This window comes from Mchenga conophoros, linkage group LG6 (assembly GCF_057382185.1).
Source record: "Mchenga conophoros isolate Kocher_MC1m ecotype Shallow Benthic linkage group LG6, M_conophoros_male_GT1.1, whole genome shotgun sequence".
NCBI classification, from domain to species: Eukaryota; Metazoa; Chordata; class Actinopteri; order Cichliformes; family Cichlidae; genus Mchenga; species Mchenga conophoros.
In genome coordinates this window covers 24,748,584-24,765,437 of record NC_140531.1, presented here as the reverse complement: position 1 = coordinate 24,765,437, position 16,854 = coordinate 24,748,584, and the positions used below count along the sequence as shown (strand labels likewise).

The following is a 16,854-nucleotide window of genomic DNA, read 5'->3' as shown; positions in this document are numbered from 1 at the left end:
GCATATAAGGAGAAGCCCAGAGATGCTGAGCTACCTAGAGGTCAGTACCATCAAAGCTGAATCAGAAGTGAAAATTCAATTGATTCATATATTAGAAATAATGTTGAATAAAACATGATATCATAGTGCAGATAGTGGTCAACATATGGTATGATTCAGTACAAAAGCTGACATTATGCAGAAGCTAGCTCTTAAATGCTGATGTAAAAGAAAAAAAATAATGCAATATAGATCACTGGGATTCTATTCTTAAGTGGTTTTCAACCTTTCAATGAGAAAGAGTCACTTTTCAGGTGACACACAAGATCACTGTAAATTAGATATGAAATTACTGCATGTTTTTAGTTTGATCACAAGTTTCTCACATAACACTGACTGAGACAGAGAGTAAAGGACGAACAGACAGCAGCAGGGGTTTTATTTCTAGGAGCTTTATTAGTTTATTAGAACATTAGTAGTTCCCAGCATGTAGAACATGATTTATAGTTCACAGCTCTGGGAAGCAAGTACACAAACCAGCATAAAATTCAGATAGATGCTTGTCACTGAAATTATTTTACAAAGAGTTAAAATAGGACAAATATGCATTTGTTGGAATTATAACTGCAAGTTTTAGGAACATTTGCAAAATGTGGAGTTAGATCATCACCGTTAGATCATTTCACCTTGTAATTGCTGTTCTTCTTTGTCAGACTCCTTACCCTGGACTTATTCAATATTAAAATAGTTCTTTGACTGACACTCTCATAGTTAGAATGTGAATGATTGGGCCTCTTTAGAGGTCTGTTACTGCAGCTGTTTCAAGCTGCTTTGAAAAGACATCAAACCGTTGATTACCAGACCTTGCTAACAAAAGCTACTAATTGGCATTTCATCTAATATAGCCCACCAGTACCAGTGTTTTCAAATGTGATTAAGTTATTCCAGAGTCCAGTTTAATAAAGCATATCCCTTGTATCTAGAGATTTGTAACTGTGATAACATATTAACAAACAGAAACATTTTATTCTAGACATCATCCAATGCACACGTGGGCATGTGAACTGAACTGTAATATTCCTTGCATCCAGAGATTTGTAACTATGACAACATATTAACAAACAGAAACCTTTTATTCTAGAAATAGTCTAATGCACACATGGGTGTGTGAACTGAGTTGTAATTTCATATTGAAGGACACCTGTGCTCTTTGTTCCTTTATTAAATGTCTTCTACACATTAAATACCAGGTGTATAAAAATTAAACATTATACATACACAACATAACAGCAAAGTATACTGTCCACACAAAGCCATGAGGGCTGATCCATGGTAGAAGTCAGAGAATGGTGACAGAGGCTAAAGTCCCACATCAGTGCTGATGGTGCTTGGTTTATTGGCTCTTTCACCATGATAAAGAGGATGAAGGTCATGCAAGATTGAGTCAGTCCTTGTACTCATCCCACTCTCACTGACTACCTCTAGACAATATGGGCTCATCCTACAACACAGCTTGCTTTCTTGACTGGCTTATTGAGCTATTTAGCTTTGCCAATCTTGATGCTCCCTCTCCAGCACATCATAAAAAAGAGTGCACAAGCTCCTCAATGTCCTGTGTTATGGTATTGTACACAGTGAAGGACAGAGTCAGCCTCCTGCCTCCTCTGTATCTCTGCTTTTCACATGCTGTGGAGAATTAGATATTGGCACAGTCAAATGTACAAACAGATATCAGTTTCACTGTATAAGGATATATATGTTTGTAGGGTAATTGGATTGGTGTGGGCGAAGTGACAGTGATTTGAATTATTAAGAACCATGAATGACGAAAATATTATGTATGTTGAGAAATTCTGAAAACCGAGTTAACAAAGAAGAGGATTTCTTCCCTGCTTGTTTCTAAGGTGAATGCTAAGATGTGGTGAGGCACAATCTTAAGGGAAGCAATTAAAGTTGTGGTTGCAGTTATTAGAACTGATTATGACTTTTTCTTTTTTCAACTGTTGATATTTTTCTTGATTTTCTGCATTCCTCTTCTAACATTCTTCACCTGTAATGCTTTTTTTCATGTTTTTTTATTGAACAAATCATTCCATTTTGTTAAGGTTGCCAGAGCTGTTCACCTTAACATTATGCAAACTCATCTAACGCTTGCATTACATACAAACCCAAGAAGTTTGAAAAGGATTAAAAAGATTCTGATGTGTTTAACTGGAGAAGAGCAACAGAAAGTACACACATCTAAGGAGTGATGGAATATTCTGCAGCTTCATTTGCGCTCCCCTACCAGGAAGCTGCCGATCCTTTAACAGGTGGAAGCAGGCATTGTGATTTAGGAGAGATTCGTGTGAAGCAGTTAATGGATCAAATCGCAAACGCTGAGCTGAAGTCCACCACCAGGAAGAATCAATAAATGTATTCTTGGGCTTGCAGCTTGTGTTCTGTGTAGGAGGTGGACTGCAGGATGTCAAGTAGGTGGTCTGTGAAGATGATTCAGGTTTTAAAGGGCTTTATGACCACTGAGGTTAGCGTGATGAGTTTTGTAGTCACTCAGCCTTTTTTTGCTGCAGTTCTGGATGGGAACACTGGGGTATAAATATATGCTCAAACAACCTAATGTGTCACAGATAGTTGGCAACTGGTGTTCGTCTTTGTGCTTCTACCAAAACATAACAGAGGCAGCAATCAATAAACAATTAACAAATCTCATTTATGATGCAGTTTGAGTAGAAAAAATGAATAGACGGAGAGGGGAAAATACAAATGTCATAGAAATGGCATATAATGGCTTTAGATATAATGCACCTTGAAAGTTTCTGATTGACTGAATGTCTGTAGTTAAAGCTCCATGATGTCAATGTAACATCACATATACATAAATTTGAATGAAATTGATTATAAGGTCGCATTCTCTTAAAAGGGATGGTGCTGGAACAATTATCATTTGCCTGGATGACATCGAGCAAACATGATTCATGATACTTAACATGAATAACTTTTTATGATCAATGTTGTGGAATGGTTTTTCCCTTATTTCCCTTATTTCCTTATTTCTCTGTGTAGTTATTACAATATGATGTAAAGACTGTTGACTGCTGCTGCGGTGGCACAAACAGCAGATTAAGCCTTTAGGCTAAAAAGCTTGTCAGCGCAGAGACAAAAAAGACATTCTGTGTTTAACTAGACCACACACACACACACGCACGCACACCACGGGTCACTTTTCATTCAATATGCAAATTGAAAGTGCAGTTCATTTGCTGATGAAAGAGGATTCGTGCTCAATTATATCTTAATGGGTTGGATATAACAGCATGTTCGGGTCAGCATATTTTTATTAGATGATTTTTTTATTAGGTCAAATGAGACCAAAATTTCTTAAATCAGCTGAAGCAAAAATGAACTAACCTGACCGGAGGAGCCGAACAATACACACAAGCAGTCGCGCACGTGCACTTCATTTTCTAATTGCCCGTTTCTTTCTTTCTCTCGTTTCTTCCCAGAAATGAATGTGCGCGCTCATGCCCGCGCGCACAAAACACGAGGCGAATTCCAGGATTCATTTCGAGGGAAACAAACGCGCACGTGGGGCAGACAATAGAGGGCGTGAGTGCGCTTGAAGCGGGCGAGTGTCGGTGCCTCTGAATGTTAAGCACATTGGCCCATAAGCGCTTTACACACCCACAGCTCCTGGTGCAGCTGGGAGGGGGGGAGAAAGGGGAGTGGGGGTGGGAGAGAGGGTAGAAACGGCAACATGTCACCCGTCTAGGCAGTTTGTCAGTCTTTGTTTACTCTCCGTCAGCAATAAACTGTTCACTAATGGCTGGTGCACAGGGCTCACTCCGTCAATAATGTTATGTGTTATGGGGAACTCCCTGCTTTCAGGCCGGGAGACAAACGGTGCTAGTGGCTCTATAACAAACGGCCTGACTAGCTTGGAAATTAGAAATGCAAAGGTGATGTAGTAGAGCAGCAACGTGGAAATCCCGGTAGTGTTCAGTAAGCAGCGGACCGATGCTGCATTGCGCTTCTCACCGAGCAGGTCCCTCCGCTGAGAGACAACAACTCCACACCAGTGTGCGCACGTGTGTGAGTAGACTATGTAAGAGGCAGTGAAAGCCAAGAAACAACCGAAACACCTCTGAACGTTAAAAGAAAAGAAAAGAAAATCAGAAAAAGTGGTAGATAGCATGCTTACCACTTTTAATTCATCCGTGGAATTTATTTCTGCATTTATTTACAATAGAGCATTGGTTGCAGTGTTGCCTTGTGGAAGGTATACTATAGGTTACAGTTTACGCATGCCGTGCAACTATACCCGTCACAGGATTGTAAATATTACAACAATTTCCCATTACGTGAGAGCGCAAAGGCTGTGTCAATTTCTGCCTCTTTCAGAAAAGAATGAATGAAGCCCTCTACACTTGCCTCTGCAAAAGAGCTGCACCAGCAGAAATATGACTGAGCGCTGGGCTGACTTGTATTACAGCCAGATCACTCTCTTTTCTATCCGTCTCTCTTGTCCTTTGTATGAATACGTGAATAAAGATATTTCCCCACCAGGAGCTGTCAGCAGCCCAGACACCAAGCCATTTAATCTTCCTATATGACAGGAAGGGGGGTGAGGTCTGTCCCCAGTAACCGACATACACACACAGCGACCCAACACCGCCTCTGCTGCCTCTCCCGTTACAGCTCAGCGATCGAGTTACGCGAATGGGGGAAAATGTTGCAGTAGCGAAGAGAGAGAGACAGAGAGAGAGAGAGAGAGAGAGAGAGGCAGAGAGAGAGAGAGAGAGAGAGAGAGAGAGACTGCAGCATTGCTGGAGACCGGAGGCAGCAGCAGCAGTCCCGAGCAGTGCAGGTGAGAGGGGAAAAAAACCAGAGGAGGAGGCGCGTGTGGAGGAGTGAGAGAGAATGCGGGACTCTTGGAAAAAGACGCATCTACACTCGGTCCATCACCGAGACATCCATCCCGAACACGGGCTGCACAGGATTATGCTAAATTGATGCTGCACTCGGGATACCCCCCTTTTAGTCCACAAAGAGTGGCTCTGGTTTTTCTATTTTATGAGAAAATACATGATCAGAAAGTCGGCTTGCAAAACACTCCTCTCTCCAGATAACTTGCGTGAAGGAATCCGACTGCTTGGCACGTTGCTCCACTGCGGGAAAAAGAGGAAAACGCAGCTGGATCTGAAGGTAAGAAAAGATCCCGTCTAGCAGGATCCCAGAGACTTGTTTCAAACAGATTTTCATTCTTTTTCTGAGATTCGAGTAAATTTTGACCATCCGGAGAGCTGAGAGGCTGTTTTCTCTTTCTCCCTCTCCCTCTCTCTCTCTCTCTCTCTTTCTTTCCTCTAGTGGTGCTGCATTGCAGTTTCTAACTGTGAAAAACGCGAGAAAAGCCTCTGTCCCAAATGTGACTGGAATAAAAAGAAGTTACAAATAGCATTATGAACTGATAAGCGCCCTTGTCCGGATAGCTCTCCGGTTTACGGAGGGAAGAGAAAGAAGTGAGGAAGTGGATTAATCCAATTCTGATAAATTAGTTTTATTTTTCGCAGCAGGATGGATTTTTTTATATCTCTGAGGCTTAAACAGCCCAGCAAGATAAGAGCACTGCTGCTATAGAAGTTTGAAAATAAAAATCACTGAGTATAGGTGGAGAACAGAAGAAAGGAGCCTGTGCCACTGAAGTGAACTACAGTCAGAAAGCTTTTCTCCGGACCTCAGGCAGCAGTCCACAGAGAGTGGTAGAGAAAGGGTAAGAAAGGATAAACCAAACACCCACGCCGTGAGGTACACCAGAACATAAATAAAGAAGAGACGAGCCGCAGCTACGAGGCAGACAGAGCGGGAAGGAGAGAAGCGAGAGAAAGAGCCATGCAGAGGCTTGGTGCAGTGCACTCCTCCGCGGCGCAGGTTCTCAGCCTCGTGGTCTTAGTGCTGCAGCTGCTGACTCAGCTACCGGGTGCCGACTCAGCTCTCCGGTACCGGGTGGCGGAGGAGGGTCCACCTGACGTCAAGATTGGCAACGTAGCCGCAGACCTTGGCCTCACAGCAGGTACAGGCAGTGGGGATGTCACCTTTGCCCTGGAGAGCGGCTCAGAGTACTTCAAGATTGACAATGTGACAGGTGAGCTGACAACCGGCCCACGGCGCATCGACAGAGAGAAACTCCCCCAGTGCCAGATGATATTTGATGAAAATGAGTGTTTCTTGGACTTTGAAGTGTCAGTGATCGGGCCACTGCAGAGCTGGGTAGACCTGTTTGAAGGCCGTGTTGTCATCACAGACATCAATGACAATACACCTTCCTTCCCCTCACCTGTGCTGCAGCTCTCAGTTGAAGAGAATCGGCCCATTGGAACCCTTTACCTGCTTCCCACTGCCACAGACAGAGATTTTGGGCGAAACGGCATTGACCGTTATGAGCTCATTCAGGACGGTGGGGCTGGGTCAACTTCATCAAGACGCACAGCAGGAGGAAACCCCATTACTAGAGTAGATGGGCTTGGGGACCGGAGGGGTAGAAGTGGAGATAATGGGGGAGGAGCTAGAAGCAGTGTGTTTGAACTGCAAGTAGCAGATATACCAGATGGTGAAAAACAGCCACAGCTCATTGTGAAAGGCACCTTAGACCGTGAGCAAAAAGATTCATATGAGCTTGTCCTGAGGGTTCGAGATGGAGGGAACCCACCACGTTCCTCCCAAGCTCTGCTTCGTGTTTCTATCTCTGACGTGAATGACAACAGCCCACAATTTGAGAGGTCTACATATGAAGCAGAAATGGCAGAAAATGCCCCTCCAGGTACACCTGTCCTCCAGGTTAGAGCGTCAGACCGTGATATTGGAGTCAATGGGCAAGTGGAGTACGTCTTTGGAGCTGCAACTGAGTCTGTCAGGCGACTCCTAAGGCTGGATGAAGCAACTGGATGGCTGAGTGTTCTCCACAGGATTGATAGAGAAGAAGTGGCACAACTGAGGTTCACAGTAATGGCCAGGGACCGCGGCCAGCCACCCCGCACTGATCGAACCACGGTAGTTTTGGCTGTTCGGGATGAAAATGACAACGTTCCTGTTGTAGAGATCCGAAAAATTGGCCGGATCCCTGTACGAGACGGAGCCTCTTTAGTGCCAGAGAATGTCTTGGTGGACACACCAGTAGCTCTGGTCCAGGTGTCAGACCGGGACCAGGGAGAGAATGGAGCTGTGACTTGCACAGTAGTAGGAGATGTCCCATTCACACTCAAGCCAGCTGGGGAAACAGTGCTCCCACCCTTACCTGCAGATGACGCCTTTGACAGGTAAGATGAACCAAAACAGTTAACAGTGATAACTTACACAAAATCCTGAAAAGTTAAAAGTAAACATGCCAGGATAAGTGTTTATCATTAAGCATTTGCTGAACAACACTGAATCAAAGACTAGATAATAAGTTACTTGGGCACACACTGTCAGATAATGAACCTCTATCCTAATAATAATTCCTTGCCAAAGCACGGTGGAAATTTTTTAAGGAGCACAACACAGTAAGTTATCTTTGGTAATTATGAAGTAATGAGGCATTTCAAATAAAAGTTCAATATGATACACAACTTCACTTGAGCGGGGGACAAAACATTAGCAAACAGGCAGAATATTAGTAAAATAACATGTGTCTATGTATCATTAAGCACCTGAATCAAAATGACAGAGTTGAAAAACAACAGCGAGGTCATTGTTTATTAAAAAAAGGGTCATATACATCAAACAATACAACTTTAAAATTCCATCAAACACAGGTAATTTATAGCTATTTATTAACACTTATGTACAGTGATTAATTCAGTTATCAAAGAACACAGATGTGTGAACAATCAGAGGGAAACTTGAACCCTTGATCCTTATACGGAGAGATTCTGTGGGCTCTGTCATGCTATGGAGGTCAAGTTCCTGGAACAGTTTGTTCCCTTAAAGGCAAGGGTCTCCAAAAATCAATACAAAGGTGTCCTGAGTGCTCACCTTTATTGCTTGATGAAATATTTCTGTACTGATGGCCTTAATCCATAGGGCACAAGGGGTCACTAAATGGTTTATGAGTATAAAAATGATATTAATCATATGGTCTTTGTAGTAACCCCATCTCAACCCAGCACAACACCTATGGGAGATTTTGAATCATATACAAAGACCTGACTCTCTACCATTGTTATCAAAACATCAAATGTGGGAATATATATTTTTTAATAACAATATTTAATCCCCCCCATTAGCGTTTCGCACACTTGTAGAATCAGTGATGAATGGTGAATAAAAGTTGTTCTAGAAGGAGCCTATTAGCTTAGTAAGATGCTTTTCTTCTTCTTTTGTAATTTGTCAACCCCCATTTTCCATAAACTGTACACTAATGTGAAGCTACTTCTTGGCTCACTCACTGGTATCTCCTCACCATACATACCATACAAACCTTGAACCGTGTGAACTGTTATCATGATTCAGAAATATACAGCATATGAAAATGTATATACACCTGCTTATTCTAACACTGATAACAACACATCCAGCAAACCGTTTCCATCTAGATCTCTGTTTTTCACAGAGAATTCAAGTGTTTTTCTATGCCAATTTCACTTGAGCTTAGTTCAAGTAGTGTCACTCATTCACTAACGTTACAAAGTAGGGAAGCTATCTTACAATCTGTAAACTTAAGGCACAAATATTCATTATAGTCAAGGGCTTTGCACTTTTAAATAATATTATTCCAGCAGTGATGACTACAGATGTCAGTGCACTTCAGTCAGTTATAAGAATGTTCCCTTAAGGCATTGAATGGCAGGAGTGAGAAAAAAAAGACAAAGCCTCTTAGGATATTATTGTTAGTACCAGACACCTGTACAATGAGGTTAGTGGTTTTATTGAATGTAAGGCTATTGTCGACTAAAGAAATTTGTCAAAGTGGTAACGATAAGAGGTCTTCACCACATCGATACATGGTTTTAATTAAAATGTCACAATCACAGTTTCTCCAGTGTTAGTGTCCCTTCACAGATTATTGCAGTCACCTTGGAAGATGTTTTTAAATCCAATGATTATTAAAGTAGCAAATATTAGAGCTGATTGAAAGAAAAGTGAAATTATTCGACAGATGTTAATTTTCAGGCAAAAAAAAAGAACAAGGTATTCTCTAGTCCTTTCTTTTTAATTGAGTGCTTGTCTTTTTTTTGTTTCTAATCACTGTGATCTACGTATCTCTATGCTTTTTTTCCTGTTGGAGAGACAACACAAGACTTTTGAAGATGTGACCTTGGGCTTTCTAAAATCAAAAGAAGTGACATTTTGTATGATATGATAATAGAACATTTCCCATAAAAATACCAAGACAATAGCCACTTAACTTTCTGCAACACCTGGTGTCTCAGTGCCAGTGCAGTTTAATAAGAAATATCATTATTTGTCTCCACCGGAGATCAGACGTATATCATTTCCCTGTAAAATGTCTATTGCATTCATGTTTCTTTTTTTTCTTTTTTCTTTTTTTACAGGAACAAGAAAAAGTACTTCTTACACACTTCTGCCTTGCTGGACTACGAGGCCACAAAAGAGTACAGTGTAACAATTGTGGCAGTAGATTCTGGCAGCCCCAGTCTCTCTAGTAACAGCTCATTGATGGTGCGAGTTGTAGATATCAATGACCATGCTCCAACCTTTGCCCAGAGTGTTGTGGAGGTCCACTTTGCAGAGAACAACTCGCCTGGCGAAAGGGTAGTCACTGTTGTAGCTACAGATGCAGACAGTGGCAAGAATGCTGAAATTGCCTACTCACTCGACCCTGCTGCTAATGGACCATTTTACATAGATGCAGACAATGGAGACATTCGTGCCACTGGGGTTTTGGACCGTGAGCAGCGAGAGCGATATGAACTGCGGGTTTTTGCAAAGGACAAAGGCACCCCGTCTTTACAAGGCTCTGCCAGCGTTGTTGTTCAGGTGACCGATCGCAATGACAACGCTCCAAAGTTTGTTCAGGAAATCTTCACATTTTATGTAAAGGAGAATCTGCTAGCCAACAGTCCAGTTGGCATGGTCACTGTGACTGATGCTGACGAAGGTCAGAATGCAGAACTAAGTCTTTTTGTAGAGATGGATGGAGTTGATGAGAAGATGACAGGAGAAAAATCAGAGGGAGAAGATGGTAAAAAAGAGAATGAAGAGTTGTTCTCCATTGAGAACAACACTGGAACCATCTTCTCTTCTGCATCATTTGATCGTGAAAAGCTTTCCACCTACACTTTCCGTGTCCGGGCAGTGGATGGAGGTGAGCCTCGCAAAACTGCTACTGCCACCGTCTCGCTCTTTGTGACGGACGAAAATGACAACGCCCCCGCAATTACTTCTCCAGCCAACGAGTCCTACACCCTCCTACCGCCTGCTAGCAGTGCCCGCACCATTGTCAAAACTGTAACAGCCATAGACTCAGACACAGGCCCAAATGCTGATCTTCACTACTCTCTAGTAGGAGGAAATCCCTTCCGACTGTTTGAGATTGGCCACACCAATGGAGTGATCACCCTGGCAGAGCCTCTGGAGCGCCGCCACAGAGGTCTACATCGTTTGGTGGTCCGAGTGAATGACAGTGGCATCCCCTCTCTCTGTGCCACTGCGCTGGTTCATGTCTTCATTAATGAGAGCTTGGCTAATGCTTCACTAGTGGATGCACAGGTAACTTCATGTATTAATACAGTCTTATGCTAACTGATTTCTCCCACAGAGTACATTAAGTTAAATAACTCAAAGTAAAAGATTTAATGAAACCTACTGTCCCTTTTTGGTAAATGTGAACCACAATTCCACACTGTTGATAATGATAACAAATATTGACAGCGATGGTATTGCCCCGGGGCCTACTTAAACGGCCACAATGTCTACACATTACAGTGCAGGAGCTGTGGCTGCAGAATGAATAAATGCAGAGATTCTGCAGCCTGCATGGTGTAATTTTCAGACAGTTTTTTGGGGGAAAATGTGCCTACATTTGCCCCAGATAAAGAAGCCCATTTCTCAATTGATGGCTACTGGCAATGCCAGCTTCTTTGTAGTTTGGAGCCTACTGGAGTGTGTTCTTTGTCCAGCATGCATTGTTATAATGTGTGTGTGGTTAAAATAACTGTTATTACTGAAGTGGTTCTCCTTTTATGGTACATTGAACTCAAAGCTGAAAGCATTAGGTGTGTGTGTGTGTGTGTGTGTGTGTGTGTGTGTGTGTGTGTGTGTGTGTGTGTGTGTGTGTGTGTGTGTGATAGAGAGAGGGAGAGTGAGAGAGAAAGAGGAGAGGAAAAGAGTGTGTTTGAGAGAGAGAGAGCATTAGAGGTAAGTATGTTAGAGAGCCAGCAAGAGAGAGATCGCCCTGTCCCAGTTTTGGCCCTCTGATACAGAATAGGTTGAAGTATGTTCGTACATTTGAATAGAAGTTATTCCAGAGCCGTGTCTCTTAACTATAGACTTGAATATTAATGCAGTATAGAGTTTGCATTGTGTTTTGAAGCACACTGTGAAGAGAAGAGACACGGGCAGAGATTAGATAAAGTAAACCACTTCAAATGGTAAAGGAGTAATGTTTACTGGGAGAATAAAGAGAATCTTTAATATATAATGCATCTGCTATTACTGAATAAATCTGTGTGGCTTTCTGAAACAGAAGTCTTCAGAGCAAGATCAGAGTTGGCTTGAAAGAGCCACACAGAGGTGCAGAGGTAATTGACTAGACTCAAAGACATTACCGAGATACCAAAAATAACTACAACAGTATGAGTTCAAATTTAGCTTATGCTATGCTGGTGGAAATCTTTCTTTCTCCTCTGCCTCCGTATTAATCAAATGAACTTTCCATTACACTTTAAAAATGTTCAATTAAGTTATAAATGCTGGCAGGTAATAATTACTGAAACTTTATCTCTGGTGTGGAAATTGGTACTGGCGCTTAATTAATTAAATTGGTTCAGTGGCTTTGTGGTTAGAGTGTTTGTGCTGAACTTGTGGTTTCAACTCCCACTTGAAACTTGGGCAGGAACTGATTCTTAGATTTTCTCTGAGGAAAAGGTCTTCAGCTGTCCACTCTTTGCATGTATCATGATTTATATAAATATAAATATTGTATAAATAGTAGTGAGGTAGTGAGGCGAACAGTAAGAGTAGTAAGAGGCACACATATAACAAGCAAAAAAAATGTTTTGGTCAATATGGACAGCATAAAAAGTTCCACTGAACTCTAACCTATGCAAAATGTTAGCTGAATCTGTAAGAGCACACTTTATAATGCAGATGCACCTCTTGCAGACTCTACCTCGTTCTATGCTTGTTGTAGTGTATTGCTTCCCTGGGTGGGAAGATGACTAAAAATGAGACACTTGGAGAATATATATGATTGCCAGCTGAGAAATGTAAACTTTAACTAATTTCTCATTTTCTGTTATGTTAGTATAGCTATTTTAGACAGTTGCATAGCAACTACAGTAAAACTGTGCTAAACATGCCCTCTGAGTAATCTAAATCCTTGTATTGAACCACACTTAAAGCTAAATGTTGTGTTTTAGCAAGGGAAAAACATCCTGTATTACCTCAGCTTGAAAGTTTTGACTCACCTCATGTGGAGACAATTTGGCATCCAGATATCTTTTCGAACAAAGTCAAACAAATGAGTGCAGACAGAGGGTGAATGATTTTATCACAAGGGAGTAAATAGAACACCTTATGAATTTAACACTTAAAAATAGAAATATATATTAAAAAAAACAAGAAATCAAAGAGATGAGAATTTAAAAAGATCATGAGGTAAGTGATGAAACAATACCAGGGCAGGAAGAATTAGCTGCAGTATGCCTAAATGACCATGCCACTGAATCAAACAATAGGGTGTAATATATCCAAGCTGATATAAAAGCTGTCTGTGATTACAATATGCATAGTTTAGTGTGACTGGAGGAACTTGAAGGAGTAATTGAGTAGAAGTCATTGAAGAGAGAATACCTCCATCTCATAATGAAGTCAAACTGAGTGGTGGATGGATGCCAGATGCAATTAGGGAACGAAAACGGCTGCTGCTGCTGCAGTAGCACCGCGGCAGAAAATTACCCCAGTCTTTTCTATCCAACATTACTGGGAGAGCCACATGTTGGATAATTATCTGGAATATCATTCTGCAGAGTTTGAGGTAGAAGAAGAAAGAATTTAGTTGTGAGATTTTAGACATTGCTGTCATTTGGGACCCCTTAAGGTACATCAAAAGTGTGATCTACTATGACGTCCACTTTCACATTTTGACCAATTGTATATTATCTCAGTTCATCTATATATATATGAATATATATTTTTTCATCTTAAAAATGTAAGATTTTTAAAAGTGTTGCTATTCTGTGGTGTGAATTTATTGAGCCCCCAACCGGGAATGAGTACTTTTCAAGTATCGGCTAGTTGTGTGGACTCCTTGTCTGGATGCATCAGTATCTGCAGTGACATGCTGATAACTGAATCCTTGGAGAGTAGAACAGATAGATGCTAATGTTAGGTCCAGCTAGAATAAAGCTCATGCAGCAGAATGGAAGATTCCTCTGGGATTTTGGGATGCGTCACAAGGTTGAATTCAAATGTAGGGGTAGAGTTGGCAGCTTATATCGCTCAACACTTGGGGCATCTAATGTTCTTGTGCAGGTATGCTGTACCCATACCTGCATACAGCATGCATATCTACACTTGGATGACAATACATGGGCTGTCTCATCTTCTCACATGCACACTCACTCACACACACACACACACACACACACACACACACACACACACACACACACACACACACACACAGAGAGAGAGGAGATGATTCACAAGCATACACCTTGCATCATTTCATGTTTTTTGCCGTCACATGTGCCTGTGTGCTCACTCAAACACACAGAGACTCGGCGGCTGCACCATCACATAGTGGTATCTGTACATATGACACACCATCGCAATGTTCTCTTTGTTCTGCACACACAATACAGCAGACAGTGCAGGGGATGCGCTATGCCAGAGACGCCCAGTAGAATGAGAATGGAAAGGAATACTGCAGGCAAAAGAACAGTGGGGCTGATGGGAGAGCGGAGCCTGGCAGAGAGGCCCTCTGCAGTGGAAGCAGAATAATGGAATAGAACCAACACAACTCAGTGAAAAACAATGAAACTTAACCCTGATAGATGGGGATAAAACAACGAACTACAACACTGCCAGGCTTATTCTCAGCTCATGGATAACAAAAAGAATGCCTCTGTATAAGTAAGCCTCATATGCCTTTTGTAGTATAATGAGCAAGTTACACAGTGCAGCTGTATGAGCAGAATTTTCTGCAGTATTACTAACACTGCAGGTTATACCATATATTTTTTTTATTGAGCCATCTGAAGCCACGAGGGCTCATATTTAACTTCTTTTTCTCCCATCCATCCTTGCATACTTTATTATCTAACATTCTTAAGCAGCAGGCAGCAGGAATTACATGAGTCAGTAGTTTTTTGTCTAGATGGGTCAAAGAAATTGTCGTATGAGCTCTGTGACAAGGTGTCGGGATTGCTGAATGAGTTGTCTCGCTAACAGCTTACACTCTCTGCGGGCATGTGTAGGTGCATGAATAGATATCACTGTGCTCATATCTGTCTAAACTTGTAGTGCGTCTAAATAATGATTCTGCCTACAAAGCTGGTTTGTATTGATTAGTCGTATTTAAATTCATGAGTCTACCCCATATTATCAGCAGGGCTGTGCAGACCAGAACACCACAGCCTCATTGTCTCCTGTCGAGCAAGGCTCCATATCCACTAATGGCTGTGTTTGTGTTTCAGCATAACCCACTTTCTTATAATGATCCTTTTATTAGTGTACAAGCTCAGAGCATGTCTGAGCTTCAATCCTGTATATGTGTTCATAAAGGAAGATAATTGTTAGATCTATCTTAAGCCCAGAGACAAAATATGTGCAATATGCTGTATATTGAAATGGATTAGCGTGGATTTACCTTGTAACTAAACAGAACAAACTTGAGACCTTAAAATGTGGGGGAAAAAATGGCTCTAAAGACAATTCCACAGAGCTCACATATTTACAGTGGCCTCCTTATTTGTCTAACTGTCCAATTCGCAGTGCAAAAATTGTGATACCAAATCCTTAACAAATCCATGCCTACGCTTTCATTTACAATAGGGACATTGTTCATTGATGAGACAGTAGATGAGTTTGCATTCAGAGGGTGTATTCATAATGTCTCTTGAATTTATTTTCACATTTACTGACTGTTTCTCCTACTTTTCCCATTCCTAACTGCCCATGAGCTCAGTGTCTAAAGTTTCATTTTATTCTTTTAATCAGCTTTAAACAGTATAATCCCAGATTTTTTCTCTACTACTGCAGAAGATGCGAGATCACAAGTGAAGAATTGGAGGCACAATTTGAAATGCTGCAACTGGGAAGCAAGAGCAATTATATATTTAGTGACACCCTATGTGTCTGGGAATAATGGGAAGCTCTCACACTAAAACACAGTGTAATTAAGATGACGATGCTGTTTGATGTTTCTCTGTGGCTCACCCCCACTGTGTCATCTTTTTACAGTTGCTGCTCTAAACTTTTTATTGATGGTTTGTCTCTGCATTCCTTTTCCTTCTTTACTCTGCATTTGCATCTTATCTTTCCCCCTATTCCCTTTCTCCCCAGGTGGCCCGAAGCCTGATGGCTCCGCTGTCACTAGACATTGCAGGGGACCCAGACAGCGAGCGTGCGTTAGGCAAGCAGCGCCTCAGTGTAGCAATTGGTGTCCTGGCAGGAGCCGCAGCAGTCATCTTGGTTATTCTTCTGGTAGTCACAGCTCGGCAGTGTGGTGCTCAGGGTAAGAATGGCTATGAGGCCGGCAAGAAGGAGCCAGAGGAAGATTTCTTTGGTCCCACGGGGGCGCAGCCACAGGTTGGCCGTGGTGGGGGATCAGATCGTGGACGCAAGCCTCGTAGGGACAAGCGCAGTGGAAGCAGTGGGAATGGACCTGGAGGAGGAAAGTCAGACAGAGCCCTCTACAGTGGTATAGTCACAGTCAACGGACTGCGTCGCCATGCCAATGATGATGATGAAGAGGATCTGAGCAGTGCTAGTGAGCGCCTGGCAGCTCGTTACTGTGCTGTGGATGGTGACCCTGGAAGCCCGCGGATGGGCGGTGGTAGGAGGCATCAGTCAAGCCCAGATCTGGCCCGGCACTACAAATCCAGCTCGCCCCTCCCCGCAGTGAATCTTCAGCCTCACTCACCTCCAGCAGAGGGAAAGAAGCACCAGGCAGTCCAGGAGCTGCCTCCCTCTAACACCTTTGTAGGCAGTGGTGGGTGTGTGGGAAGTGCTGGTTCCAGCAGCAGCAGTAGTGGAGGCAGTGGCAATGCAGATGCCATGTCCCTGGGATCTGACCAGTGCTCAGAGTATGGCTGCCAGACTGGAAACAAGTACAGCAAACAGGTAGGCGCACTGGATGTTGAATATTCTTTTGACTGGTCCCTCTTTACAACTCTGTCTTAAAAAACTCAGCTCTTTCTGTCTCTTTGTCTCTTTGTCCGCTGTGTGGCTCCTGATCTCCTCCTTTTCATCCCAGGCTTCATGTCTTCTTATTCACACATCTGCTGACATACTGTACTGCAAACCCTGTCGCTGATGTCTAAACACCATTTTATCTCCACAAAATAGCTGTCAGTGTGTGTGTGTGTGTGTGTATGCTTACGCACTTTTTTGTGTCTGTGTCAGCATACTAAGCCTATGAGCAGTGTGGCGGTAGCCTGCTGTCAGACGCGTGCGCTCCATGTCAAACATCGGCCCTCTGTTTAGCAAGATCTA

General features: G+C 42.4%; 1 protein-coding gene across 1 annotated transcript in view; it reads left to right on the top strand.

Annotated features, from left to right (window-relative positions):
- Window positions 1-4,677: 4,677 nt before the first annotated feature.
- Window positions 4,678-16,854, top strand: part of pcdh7a (protocadherin 7a) — a 38,504-nt gene continuing 26,327 nt past the window's right edge. The window contains exons 1-4 of the mRNA XM_085276994.1: window positions 4,678-5,181; window positions 5,344-7,289; window positions 9,507-10,683; window positions 15,703-16,482. Coding sequence (XP_085133120.1) covers window positions 5,866-7,289; window positions 9,507-10,683; window positions 15,703-16,482 — 3,381 coding nt within the window. The 5' untranslated portion in view covers window positions 4,678-5,181; window positions 5,344-5,865. The remainder of the gene's footprint in view (window positions 5,182-5,343; window positions 7,290-9,506; window positions 10,684-15,702; window positions 16,483-16,854) is intronic.